This window comes from Lithobates pipiens, unplaced genomic scaffold (genome assembly GCF_037356315.1).
Source record: "Lithobates pipiens isolate NorthernLeopardFrog02 unplaced genomic scaffold, aLitPip1_a1.2 Scaffold_1, whole genome shotgun sequence".
Classification (NCBI taxonomy): domain Eukaryota; kingdom Metazoa; phylum Chordata; class Amphibia; order Anura; family Ranidae; genus Lithobates; species Lithobates pipiens.
This window is the reverse complement of record NW_027507685.1, coordinates 221692572-221706686: the sequence shown is the minus strand read 5'-3', so window position 1 is coordinate 221706686 and position 14115 is coordinate 221692572. Positions and strand designations below refer to the sequence as shown.

General features: G+C 47.1%; 1 protein-coding gene across 1 annotated transcript in view; it reads right to left on the bottom strand.

Annotated features, from left to right (window-relative positions):
- The window catches only part of LOC143983491 (complement factor B-like), a 137145-nt gene that overhangs the window by 111110 nt on the left and 11920 nt on the right, over nucleotides 1-14115 (bottom strand). The window contains exons 4-6 of the mRNA XM_077483245.1: nucleotides 11364-11537; nucleotides 8974-9066; nucleotides 6077-6210 (exon numbers count right to left, since the gene is read on the bottom strand). Coding sequence (XP_077339371.1) covers nucleotides 6077-6210; nucleotides 8974-9066; nucleotides 11364-11537 — 401 coding nt within the window. The remainder of the gene's footprint in view (nucleotides 1-6076; nucleotides 6211-8973; nucleotides 9067-11363; nucleotides 11538-14115) is intronic.

The following is a 14115-nucleotide window of genomic DNA, read 5'->3' as shown; positions in this document are numbered from 1 at the left end:
CTGACAAACGGACCAGCTAAGATTGACTGTCTTCTGAAATTATTCAGTGTGTGTGTCTCTCTGCTAGCAATCGTAAGTGAAAGTAAGTTGGCTGTACGTGTGTACTTAGTTCTAGCTATTTTACTGCTCCTCCTCTTTGGTTACAATCAGCCAATAACATTCATCATCATCATCATCATTTTTATTTTACTTCCCCCACCCAATTCCAATCTTTTCTCTCTATGTCGAATCTTTTCTCTCTATGTCGAATCTTTTCTCTCTATGTCAAATAATCCTGGACTAATAGAGTTAAGGTTAGGCACATTCGACCACAGGTTCGATAGACACAGATTGTTATTGTCAGCATCATGTCGAATCTCCTATCTATATCGAACTGTTGTCACAACGAAAACGAAAATAAAGCATTTATGTTGGATCTTTCGTTTTTCGGATCCTGCACTTTCGTTATCGTTTGCTAAAACCCAGAGGATTTTAAGACCCAAGGATAAGACCCAGTAACCCAGAGGATTTTCGGTGGGAAAGGTGTCCAAGTCTGATCTTGCCCCTAGGTATTCCTTCACCATGTAAATCAGACGCTGACAATGGTTGCTGGAACCGATCATACCTTGGTTCTGCGGACTAAAAAATTGTCTGAACACATCGGTCAGACGGCCACCTTCTACACCGCTCTTTCTGTGACTGCCCGAAGCCTCAGCAAAACGTTGTCCAGGACCAGGAATTTGTAACCTCCCAGTCTCTGGGAACGCATTGCACAGACTTTTCTGCAAGGCCTCCCGAAGATATCTCATTCTCTGCTCCCTCTGCAATGGCAAGAGAAGGTCTGCAACCTTACCCTTGTACCGTAGATCAAGGAGAATTGCCAGCCAGTAATGATCCCTCTCCTTGATCAGCTGAATACGAGGATCCTTCCGCAGGCTTTGCAGGATCAGGGAGGCCATGCAGCGTAGGTTAGCTGAGGCATTCTGTCCAGAGTCCTCTGGGTCACTAAGGACGACATGATCCGCAGCCACCTCCTCCCAGCCACGTACAAGTCCACGGGTTTCTTGGGACTGTAAATCATCCCTAAAAGACTGCTGCTGATCCTGAGTGCCAGGCTCCACCTCCATGCTGACACAATCCTCCTTCTCCTCCTCCTCCTCTTCCTGTGTGACAGCAGGAACACTGTCTGGATAAAAGGGGCCTTGAGAGGCAAGGAAATCCTTCTCTTCCTGCCTCTGTTCTGCCTCAAGTGCCCTGTCCATTATTCCATGCAGCGTGTGCTCCAACAGGTGAACAAGAGGTACAGTGTCACTGATGCATGCACTGTTACTGCTCACCATCCTTGTGGCCTCCTCAAATGGTGACAGGACAGTGCATACATCCCTGATCATGGCCCACTGGCGTGGGGAAAAAAAACGCTCTCCCCTGACCCTGTCCTGGTGCCATAGTCGCATAGGTACTCATTGATGGCCCTCTACTGCGTGTGCAGCCGCTGCAGCATGGCCAACGTTGAGTTTCACCTGGTGGGCATGTCAAAGATTAGGCGGTTCTTGGGCAGGTTCAATTCCTTTTGGAGGTCAGCCAGCCGAGCACTGGCATTATATGACTGGCAGAAATGCACACAGACTTTCCTGGCCTGCCTCAGGACATCCTGTAAGCCTGGGTACCTGCCCAAGAACTGCTGCACCACCAAGTTAAGGACGTAAGCCACACAGGGCACATGGGTCAGTTGTCCCTGCCAGGGGGCAGAGAGGAGGTTGGTGCCATTGTTGCAAACCACCATCCCTGGCTTAAGCTGGTGTAGCGTCAACCACCTCTCAGCCTGCCCCTGCAGAGCTGACAGAATATCTGCCCCAGTGTGGATCCTGTCCCCCACGCACACCAGCGCAAGCACGGCATGGCATCTTTTTGCCTGCGTACTTGCATAGCCCCTTGAACGCCTATAGAGCACCGCTGGTTCCGAGGACAAAGCACAGGAAGAGGCCATGGAGGAAGAAGAGGAGGGGGAGGAGGAGAGAGTGTTGTGTCACAATCACCAGTAGTAGCATTTTGGAGGCGTGGTGGCAGAACAACCTCCAACTCTACTGCACCTTGTCCTGCATCCTTCTCAGCTGCCAGAAGAGTCGCCCAATGCGCCATGAAAGATAGGTAATGTCCCTGTCCATGCCTGCTGGACCATGAGTCAGCAGTAATATGCACCTTACCGCTGACCGCCCTGTCCAGCAAGGCATGGACATTGCTCTCCACATGCCAGTAGAGAGCCGGAATCGCCTTCCGTGAGAAAAGTGGCGTTTGGGAACCTGCCACTAAGGAACCACACATTGCACAAACTCACGGAAGGGGGCCAAGTCTATCAACTGAAAAGGCAGCAGTTGAAGTGCTAGTAATTTAGCCAAGCTAGCATTCAACTGCTGGGCATGTGGATGGCTGGGGGTGAACTTCTTTCGATGGTCCAGCAGCTGGGGCAGGAAAATTTGCCTGGTACAATCGGACGTTGGTGTACCGCTAGCAGATTGCCCGCAAGTACTTGGCTGTGACACACCTAATTCTACACCTTCTTTCCTCTCAGTGCAGGTTTCAGAGAGGACTGAAGGTATAGTGGGGTTGGAGATCACAGCTGAGGAGGAGCAAGGAGAGGTCCACTTTGGTCTTTGATGTGGGTCTTTTAGGTGCGCTTGTCAACGAACTGCATGGCAGGTCGACATATGTCTGGTCAAGCATGTGGTGCCCAAGCAGCTGATGTTTTGCCCACGCGAGATACGCTTGAGACATATGTTGCAAATAGCAGCGGTGCGATCTGATGCACTTGTCTCAAAAACGGCCCACACCAAAGAACTTTTGGAATAACGTGCAGAGGCAGCGCCCTGCACAGGCGGAGCTCTGCGGTGTGATTCAGTCGGTGTGCTGCCCTTAAACTGGCCCCTGGAGGGCATCCTGCCTCGTTGGAGATGTGGTTCCTCCTCCTCCTCTCTCTCAGGCACCCACGTGGAGTTAGTGACCTCATCATCTCCTCCCTCCTCATCACTGGAGCAAACCTGGCAGTATTCTGCATCTGGTGGAACAGGACTGCCAGATTGCTGTCCTTCTTGGGCATCCCCTCTCTCTGGGCTCACGTTACTGCCTTCCTCTAGCTGTGTATCATCATCAGAGCCTTCAAAACGCTGGGCATCCTCCTGGAGCATGTACCCAACACTGTGCTCAGTTTGGGGGACTCATCAGGAGGACATGGTGGGGCTAGGGAAGGAGTGACTGATGCCATTGAGACGAGGGAAGAGGCCGCATTGGCAGCTGCTTTGCCAGTACCTTGAGCCTGGGTGAGAGAGGATGAGGAGGATGAGGAGGGCTTGGTCATCCACACTACCAAGTCTTCGGCATGTTGCGGCTCAACATGTCCAGCTGCTGAAAATAAGGACAAGCGTGTCCCATGGCCACGTGCTGATGAGGATGTGCCACACCCACAACCAGCACTGTTGCCTCTAGATACAGAGCCTGCTTGCCCTCTTTTATTGGCTCGTGACTGTCTGCCTCTCCTTGTTGGCCTTCCAGACATACTAATGGCCTGCAGGGAGATGTAGCTGCACAAAGTTGGGACGTATATACTGATTATATTGCAGCTAGAAGAATCAACTGCCTGCCTGTAGTATTACTATGAGAACACCAGCAATTGGGGTAGCTTTACGTGAAAACTGTGCAGATGACACAGAACACAGACTGTAATTGCTACAGCTGCCTGCGAATAGAATCAGCAGAACACCAGCAATTGGGGTAGCTTTAGGCATACACTGTGCAGGTGGCACAATACAATGACTGTAATTGCTGCAGCAGCTGCCTGTGGTATAGGACCAGAAGAACACCAGCAATTGGGGTAGCTTCAGGTGTACACTGTGCAGGTGGCACAATACACTGACTGTAACTGCTACAGCTGCCTGTGGTATAGGACCAGCAGAACACCAGCAATTGGGGTAGCTTCAGGTGTATACTGTGCAGGTGGCACAATACACCGACTGTAACTGCTACAGCTGCCTGTGGTATAAGATCAGAAGAACGCCAGCAATTGGGGTAGCTTTGGGTGTACACTGTGCAGGTGGCACAATACACCAACTGTAATTGCAATAGCTTCAAAGAAAATTCAGACACTGTCTCTCCGTGTATCTCTCTCTCTCTTAGCAACGCAATACACTACACAAGGCCGCCGCGCAGGCGGCCTTATATAGTGTGGGGCGTGTACTAAACCCCCTGAGCCATAATTGGCCACAAGCATCCTGTCTGTGGCCAATTATGGCTCTTTGCTGATGGCACTGTGATTGACCAAGCATCCAGGTCAAAGCATGCGATGCCACAGTGAATTATGGGCCATGAGCACCACTCGAATTCGGCACGAACGGCCCATAATGTTTGGATTTCGCCGAACGGGCGAACAGCCGGTGTTCGAGTCGAACATGGGTTTGACTCAAACACTCAGCTCATCCCTACTGGAAAAGTGTCAACTAGAACTTGTGCTTCATGTTCTCTGCAAGTGTATAACTTGCCAGTGAAAATGTGCAGCAAGTTAGACTTATCCTGCCCTATCTCCTCCTAGCAAAGAATATGGGTAGGAGAAGGGCAGTGCGCCGCCCCCCATCCCTACTGCCTCCCTATTCATGCGCCCGGCCCCTTTCAGGACGGCAGATGCATGGACTCCTATGGCAGGGGCAGGAGTGGGTGTATTTTTTTGAAGCACCTGATTAGAGCCAGAGGGAGCAGAGAGTGCGCCTGGATCCCACCCATTTGTTTGACCATAGTGAATGAATAGTTGATATTTTCACACCGCTTTGCCTCCCAGGCAATCAGGAGGCAGGTCAGTGAGACCTACTGAATGCTCAGCACTTTGTTGGAAGCGGGAGGGATACTGGCAGCATTTGATGGGCACAGTGGCCTCCAGTGGTGGCGGGGTAAACAAACTCTAAAATCCCAATCTCTTATCCAGCGGTGTCTCCAAGCCACAATCCTATTCCACTTCAGCTGCGGCATCTCTCCCGCCAGCTGCCTGCAACGACTTAGACATGGTCTTCTCCTAGGCCCCTCCTCAGCTCTGACGTATCAAAACGAGCAGGAACATAGGAAGGATTACGGGGATGGTTAAGGCAAGAATTAGAATTTATGTCAATGGGCTTCACTGGTAAAAGGCAGTGTGATTTTGACATACGTTTGATACAATTGTGAGACCATTCAAAATTCATTGCAGGCACAGTTCACTTGCACTTGACCTTGAGCTGCTATTTAATTTGCATAGACTTGTGTGGAGAGAAACAATTCTAAAGCAAACAAAAGTCCATTGACACAGACCATTAGTGTTAGGGTACAAGGAGGGCTAGTGTCACAGAGAGTGTTATGCCTCGTACACACGATAGGATTTTCCGACGTAAAACGTTTGATAGGAGCTTGTTTTCAGACATTCTGTCACACAAAATTTGAGAGCTGGTTCTCAAATTTTCCATTCGTGCATAAACTATTCCGATGCACAAATTTCCACGCATGCTCAGAATCAAGCACAAGAGCAGCACTGGCTATTGAACTTCATTTTTCTCGGCTCGTCATATGTGTTGTACGTCATCGCATTATTTGCGAATTTGCGACCAACTTTGTGTGACCGTGTGTATGCAAGACAAGTTTGAGCCAACATCCGTCGGGGAAAAAAAAAAACATAGATTTTGTTGTCGGAAAATCCTATCGTGTGTACAGGGCATAAGGGTGAAAGTTGGTATTAGAGTTACAAGGAGGGACTGTGTGGAAAGGGCATAGGGTAGGTCAAAGATCTTTGTGCCGGGGAGCTGCACAGAAAACTACCAAAACCAGTCTCTTGGCACTAAATGTTAAAATACAATAGAAACTACCAGTCTTCTAGGCTTTCAATTGTTGACCTCTCTGTCTCAAAATATTGGTTGCCCCATTGTCATGCTGAATCAGTGGCCTCAGTGCTTTAAGCCATTGACCTGGAACAAGTTTGCAGGAGTTTTTTTTTTTTTTTTTGACTCCCTGTTGCCAGTATACTTTGTGAGTAATCCCCCCCAGGCTAACCATAGTTCAATATGTTAGTGTGTGCTCAGAGATATCTTACCTTTTCTATGAAGGTTTCAGTGATACTCTTTGCGGTCTGAAAATTTTTGATCCCAATGCTTCTTGATGTGTCAATGACGATGAAGATATTTAGAGGGTCTTCTTTACGTATTTCCAGTTTGCGGCTTTCTATGTCTGTTGATTAAAAGGGAAATGGTCAGCAGTTGTAAGAGGTAGAAACATAAAGTAGGACACAGGATTTTCGCTTGTGTCCAGCTGTGCCCATGTACACTGCAGATGTGTTCACAGTTGCCAACAGTTAAATTACTATAAAGGACATTTTTTCTACTCAGGATGGCATTTTAAATAGAATCCTATGACCAGGGGCGTTGCTAGGTGGCAAAAAGACCAGGGACTTCAGCCCAAAGACCAAGGCCGGCACTGGGGGGGGGGGGGGGGGGCACGCAGTAGTGGCGCAGGGTTTTTTGGCTGGGCGGTGGGGTTGTGTGACGGGGGGTAAGCTGACTTGCTGGTTGCTGCCTGGCTTACCAATACTGACCGCTAAACTCACCTGCCTGACACACTGACCATTACACTGACCTACCTACCTGACATACATACACTGATCGACCTACCTACCTGACATACATACACTGACGACCTACCTACCTGACATACATACACTGACCTACCTGACCAGGAGACAGACTTCAAGTGTCCTGCAGCAGCTCAGCTCAACTGCGGTGTGACCGTCATCATCACAGCAGGCAGCTGGAGAGGAGAGGAGACACATCCGCCCACCTACCCACCCGAGCGCCGAGCAGGGATCTCATTGTGATGTGCCGTGGCCGTATTGTAATTCCCACCTTCTGGAGCCTGCAGCGCCTATGATGGACGTCACACGTGCCGCGGTCCCGGCATTGGACCAGTGGAACGTCCATCATAGGCACTGCAGGCTCCAGAAAGTGGGACCAGCTATGTCACTCTGCGGCGCTCGGGATAAGATCGGTCCCCGCTTGGCGGCGCTTGGGGCTAACAATGGAAGGGTGCATGCCTGATACCCGGGGCATTTTAGGGACCCATTCGGGGGCCCCAACCTCCCCTCCCGACGCCACTGCCTATGACCATGTCTCAGAGGACACTACAACCACGTCATAATGTATTGAGTGTTCCGTGTATTTATTTTTTTTTGGGCATTTTAAAGTTCCAGCCTGTATTAAAAAAAAAAAAAATCTAAAAGTCAGCAGCTGCAAATACTGTAGCTGCTGACTTTTAATATAAGGGAGCCTAGTTAGTCCATGATGTCATCACCCGAAGCCAACCCATCCATCAGGTACAGGTGCAGTTACCGGCATCCTTACTAAGGGAAACAGAAATTGAAGCCTTGCAGCTTCACAGCTTGTTTCCTACTGTGCATGCGCGAGTCGCTCTGCGCTTTCTGAAGGGCCCCGCTGTCTTCTGGGACCTATGTGTGTCTCCCAGAATGCAGCAGGGGGAAGGAGGAGGGGCCATAAATAACATAGGCCACGGCAACCGTACACAGAAGTGGGATCGGGTACCTGTGTTTGACAGGTATACGCTCCCCCTCGAAAGGTTGCAAATGTGGCACCAGGGGGGGGGGGAGCAGATAAACAGAGCTTCCACTTTTGGTGCAACTCTGCTTTAATCATTACTGAACACTGGCTATGTAGAGTCTTCTTATTTGTATTCATTATCCCCTGCACCACAAAAAAAAAACGTGGTATTGCTCTGGTCAGGCTTTAGTTTGCCAAGAAGAGTGCCTGTGGCCCTTACAATAACCTGTGGGCTTTGGCCAAAAGAGGCACAAGTACTAAATAGTAATCTAAATAGCCACCGGAGGGCTAACAGAGTCTGTGGTGCGGGATACCCTCATTCCATGCATGTTTCCTGCACCGTGTTCAAAACGCACTGCCCTTGCAAGTGTGGGTTGCAAATGCAGTGTATTTGCCTGCCCCGGATCGCATGATGCTTCTGTACCATATAATCCAGTTGCTCTGCACTTTGTAAAGTAGTGCGTGCACTACATTTGCTGGGATCCTGTGCGATTTCAGCACATTCAAATGAATTATCTTAAAATCGCACTGCACCCGGATGGCATGTGAATCGCACAGGAATGCACAGTGCATTCCTGTGCTATTCATGGTGTGAATCAGCCCTGAATTAAAATGAGTGAGAGACTGTAACAGTGTAATGCCGTGCACACATGACTGGAATTTCGGCCGATGAGAGCTTTTCATCGGAAAATGCGACCGTGTGTATGCTCCATCGGAAATTTAGCTAGCCAAATTCCCACCAGCAAAAAATTTAGAGCATGTTTTCAAATTTCCAGACGGAAATTACGATCGTGTGTATGCAATTCCGACACGGAAAAAATCACGCATGCTCAGATTCAACAATGAGAAGGAAGCTATTGGCTACTGGATATTGACCTTCCTTTTTCTAGTCCTGTCTTACGCGTTGTACATCACCGCATTCATGTCGTTTGGAATTTGGTGTGACCATGTGTAGGCAGGACAGCTTGAGCGGAATTCCGTCGGGAAAGCCATAAGACCTTTTTCCGACCATAATTCCAATCGTGTGTATGCGCCATTACAAATGGGAAAAAAAAAGATGTGCCAACGTAAGATAAAAATATCTCTCAAAGAATTGGATATTATTTCACCCAAAACAACAAAGAATATTAGAAACTGTACATAGGATAGGATGTCTATCTTTAACTAATGGCCACGCTGCCACCTTTAGTATTTGGGAAACCAGGATCAAAAAAAAACCAAAAAAGCCATTCATTCACAAGTCTAAGTGGGAAACTGGCATATTCAGTTTGCCAATGTAAATAAAGGCCATAGAAGGTGGAAACCCTTCCATGTTACTACATGGCGACGCTAATCAAGTGAGGATTTTCTTCCATCTGATGGGATTTTAGATACTGTATCTTACCTTCCTCAACTGGTTTTGATCTGGCAATAATTTCAGCAATTGAGTAGGAAAAACTTTCCGCCACCTTCTCTGGAGTGTCATACATGTACCGATCTGTAATACAATGGGAGAGAGTTGAATCACATTGTAATTACCTAAAAATGTATCTTCAAGTTATAAAGCCAAATCTTGCCATGATGGTGATAGGTGAGTTAGCGACTGGCAGGAACACCAGGGATTTCACACAAAGGAATCAATGCAAAGAGAACAGAATACTCTCTCATACAAATACATGGTACAGCAGGCACACATATCAGGAATATGAAATGTTGGGTTTAAGGGCTCTTGCACACATCCGTATAGTAGAGTAATGGGTGTACAGATTATACACATATAGCTGCGCACATAGAAAACTGTAATGGATAAAAATACGCTGCAGCTGCGCCCCCCTTTCCCTTAGGGTTGGGGTCAGGGTGCCCCCTACACCTACAATAAACCATTGCGCCAGGGGCAGCCACACCTCCTGCCCACCCCTTGTCGCGGCCCTGGCTGTGACTACTGAACCCCTCAACAGGCATATTCTACTTAAGGGCTGTACACCCTAATGTATGGCCCTGTGCACGAATCCTAAAAATCTTCCCATTTTGGGATGGATTACTCAAGCCAAGATACCCTAAAACGATATTTATTTTTCAAAAGTGAATTCTAGTGGCGTCAAAAAATATCAGTACATCCATACAAAACTGATAAAATGTACATCTAAGTTAAAGTTGTTGTAAAGGCACAAAGTTTTTATACCTTCATGCATTACATGCATGAAGGTAAAAATCCTTTTGTGTGGAGCGCCCCCCCCAGTGGTGTCCACGAGAGCCTTGCCTCTCTAGGTACTTGCACTTCTGATTGGCTTGTGCCAGCAGCAGGAGCCATTGGCTCCCGCTGCTACCAATCACAGCCAGTGAGACAATCAGGAAGTAGAGGGGGCTGGGGCTGAGCCACTGCTCCATGTGTGAATGGACACATAGAGCCGTGGCTCAAAAGCATGCCTGCTTTGGTGCCCCCAGAGCAAGCTGCTTACTGTGGGGGAACCCAGCAGAAGGGAGGAGCCAGGAGGGCCAGCTTGAGTAGGCTGGTCTGTGCAACAGAAACTGCACAGAGCAGGTAAGTATAACGTGTTTGTTATTTTAGAAAGAAAAAAAACAACACTAATATCGCTTTAAAGTATACTTATGTATAGCCAAAGTTTTTATTTAGTTTTCAATAGAATAGAGAAGAATAACATCTGTTTATTTTTTGCTCCACTGTTGAGATTTTTCCTTTGCTTCCTGTCCTGGAGATGCAACAGGAAATGAGAGAAAATCTACACAAAATTTGAGGAATTCCCATATAACATTGTAACACTTCTCGATTATTGCTTTGGTTACAACTCTAAAATTTTGGATTTTCCATCACCTTCTGTCCCTGAAAAAAATTGTAATTTCCCCATGGGGGACCATTGTGAAGTGTAGACAGGTGAAGGTAGCCTTTCCACCTGTAGGTGGCCTTGTGCCATTACTACACTTGAGTCGCCTCCGTATAGACGGAGATCCGACTTGGAGGTGACCTCCATTGAAATCAATGGGTACCAGTCGCCTACAAGTCGGATTGAAGTAGTATAGGAACCTTTTCTGAAGTCGGAGCGACACAGTAGTGTGCATTAAGACGGCTCTCATTCACTTACATTGATTTTTAAATGTCCGACCTGAGGCGACTAGAGGCGACCTGAAGTCGGATCTGAGTCGCCCCTGTGTGAACCGGCTCTGAGGGGGTCTCTTAAGGGATTCTCTCAGTTGCCTAGGAAAGGGAAGTTGCCCAACTGGGCACAGAACTCTCTAGAGACTTTGACGGCCCTTTTGATTGGGGAACCTTTTAAATAGGGAACCCATGTCATTTTGGTGGCTGGTCAGAAAGAGGAACCTGCTTGTGAGGGACATCACTCAGCAAAGAGAGAGGTTCCAGTTTAGCAGGGATAGCTTAGCGAAGGCTCCCTCGTCAATTTATGCACTTCAGTGATTGGTACGGGAGCGTGGAACAGGCTACTAAAAAGTGACACCACTCCGGGTAACTCAAGCTGTCCTTTGTTAACCCATCTTGCCAAACCTTGAAACTGTTTATTCACTGGACATGTATAGCCACGATAAGGACTTGCCCATTAGTTACATAATATACCAGTACTTCATATATTGTGTGTCTGTGTGTACAGTTCCTCCCAAGTGTAGTGTACCTGATTAGGTCGTGTGCCATTAATGAGGTTGAGCCCAGGTACCTCACCAATACCACTACAAATCAGTACTCTAGGTGAAAAGGGAATAGACAATGGTAATTTAGTACACCAACCCAGTTTTTCTAGCTCACAATAAAACATCTCCTCTTACCCTTGCAGAATGGCTCAGCACCGGACCATTGTTTGTTCCACATACACTTTCTTTCTTTAGATCCAATCAGATGTAACCCAGCTTGGCACCAATAACGGACTTTATCATTCACTCCATATGAAGTTCCAGCTTTAGTTGCTCCAGGCGGGACTCCAGGATCAGAGCAGTGTTCAACTACACAGGAGAAGCCATAAAAAAAAAAAGACAAAAGATTTAAAGGATAGCTTAACCACTTTCAGACCGGACCATTTTGCTGGTCAATGACCAGAGGTCTTTTTACAATTTGGCACTGCGCTGCTTTAACTGGTAATTGCGCGGTCATGCAATGTTGTACCCAAACAAAATTTGCGTCCTTTTTTTCCCACAAATAGAGATTTCTTTTAAAGGTATTTGACTGACTCTGCGATTTTTATTTTTTGCGATATAAACGTAAAAAGACCGCAAATTTTGAAAAAAAATGATATTTTCTACTTTTTGTTATTAGAAAAATCCAATAAACTAAATTTTAGTCATACATTTAGGCCAAAATGTATTCAGCCACATGTCTTTGGTAAAAAAAAAGTCAATAACTGTATATTTATTGGTTTGCGCAAAAGTTGTCACATCTACAAACTAAGGTACGTTTTCTGGAATTTACGCAGCTTTTAGTTTACGACTGCCTATCTAATTTCTTGAGGTGCTAAAATGGCAGGGCAGTACAAAACCCCCCCAAATGACCCCATTTTGGAAAGTAGACCCCCTAAGGAAATTGATAAGAGGCATGTTGAGCCATTTGAATATTTTATTTTTTGCCTCAAGCGATTGAATAATGACAAAAAAATTTTTTTTTTTTTTTACACAAAGTTGTCACTAAATGATATATTGCTTACACATGCTATGGGCATATGTGAAATGACACCCAAAAATAAATTCTGCTGCTTCTCCTGAGTACGGGGATACCACATATGTGGGACTTTTTGTGAGCCTAGCCGCGTACGGTGCCCCGAAAACCAAGCACCGCCTTCAGGCTTTCTAAGGGCGTAAATTTTTGATTTCACTTCTCACTACCTATTACAGTTTTGAAGGCCATAAAATGCCAAGATGGCACAAAACCCCCACAAATGACCCCATTTTAGAAAGTAGACACCCCAAGCTATTTGCTGAGAGGCATGTTGAGTCCATGGAATATTTTATATTTTGCCACAAGTTGCGGGAAAATTACAAACTTTTATTTATTTATTTATTTTTTCGCAAAATTGTCACTAAATTATATATTGCTCACACATGCTATGGGCATATGTGAAATGACACCCCAAAATAAATTCTGCTGCTTCTCCTGAGTATGGGGATACCCCATATGTGGGACTTTTTGGGAGCCTAGCCGCGTACGGGGCCCCGAAATCCAAGCACCGCCCTCAGGCTTTCTAAGGGCGTAAATTTTTGATTTCACTTCTCACTACCTATTACAGTTTTGAAGGCCATAAAATGCCAAGATGGCACAAAACCCCCACAAATGACCCCATTTTAGAAAGTAGACACCCCAAGCTATTTGCTGAGAGGCATGTTGAGTCCATGGAATATTTTATATTTTGACACAAGTTGCGGGAAAATTACAAACTTTTTTTTTTTTTCACAAAGTTGTCACTAAATGATATATTGCTCACGCATGCCATGGGCATATGTGAAATGACACCCCAAAATAAATTCTGCTGCTTCTCCTGAGTACGGGGATACCACATATGTGGGACTTTTTGGGAGCCTAGCCGCGTACGGGGCCCTGAAAACCAAGCACCGCCTTCAGGCTTTCGAAGGGCGTTACAGTTTTGAAGGCCATAAAATGCCAAGATGGCACAAACCCCCCCCCAATGACCCCATTTTGGAAAGTAGACACCCCTAAATTTAGGGGTACACTAGTGAGACTAGGTAATAAATGGCGGGTGCCCTGAAACTATAAAAAAATAACTAACCAACCAGCGTCACCTGTAACAGTTATATGGTGATCACTGGTGAAAGGGTTAACTAGGGGGCAATCAGGGGGCTTTATGCGGTAGTATATGGGGGTCCCTGGCGCTATAAAAAGCTGCGGTGAACCTAAATACCTACCTGCCTAACTAGCGTCACCTGTGACACTAATACAGCGATCAGAAAAACTATCGCTTATTAGGCTGGGTTCACACTGGAGCGATGCGGGAACGCCACGAATCCGTGGCGGGTTCCCGCATCGCATGCCTCCCGGCGGCAGTTCACACTGCCCTATGCGAACTGCTGGGAGTGTCAGTGAAATGTTAATGACACCCCCAGATCAGTTTGCATATCGCAGTGCGATCTGCAAACTCGGATCGCATGGTGTGAACACTCATGCGATCCGATTCTGCTGCGGACCAAAAAAAGGGTCCTGTGCGAATTTGCGGCGGGTGCGGCGGGTGCGGCGCGAATTCAGCCATACTATCTGTATGGCTGAACTCGAATCGCACAGAGATCGGATGTGATTTGCACTGCAGTGCGGTGCGAATCACATCCGTTCTCATAAACCGCTGCAATGTGAACCCAGCCTTAGTGACACTGGCGACGGGGGGTGATCACGGGGTTAAACCTTTATTGGGGGGGTTAGGGGGGTACATTAGAACTAAAGGGGGCTAACCCTAACTGCCCTAACAGTTATTACAGTCACAAATGACACCAATGCAAAAAAAATAAAAATGCAATTGGTGTCACTGTGACTGGGGGGGCAGGGGTAATTGGGGGGGTGATCGGGGGGTGAAGGGGGGGTGTG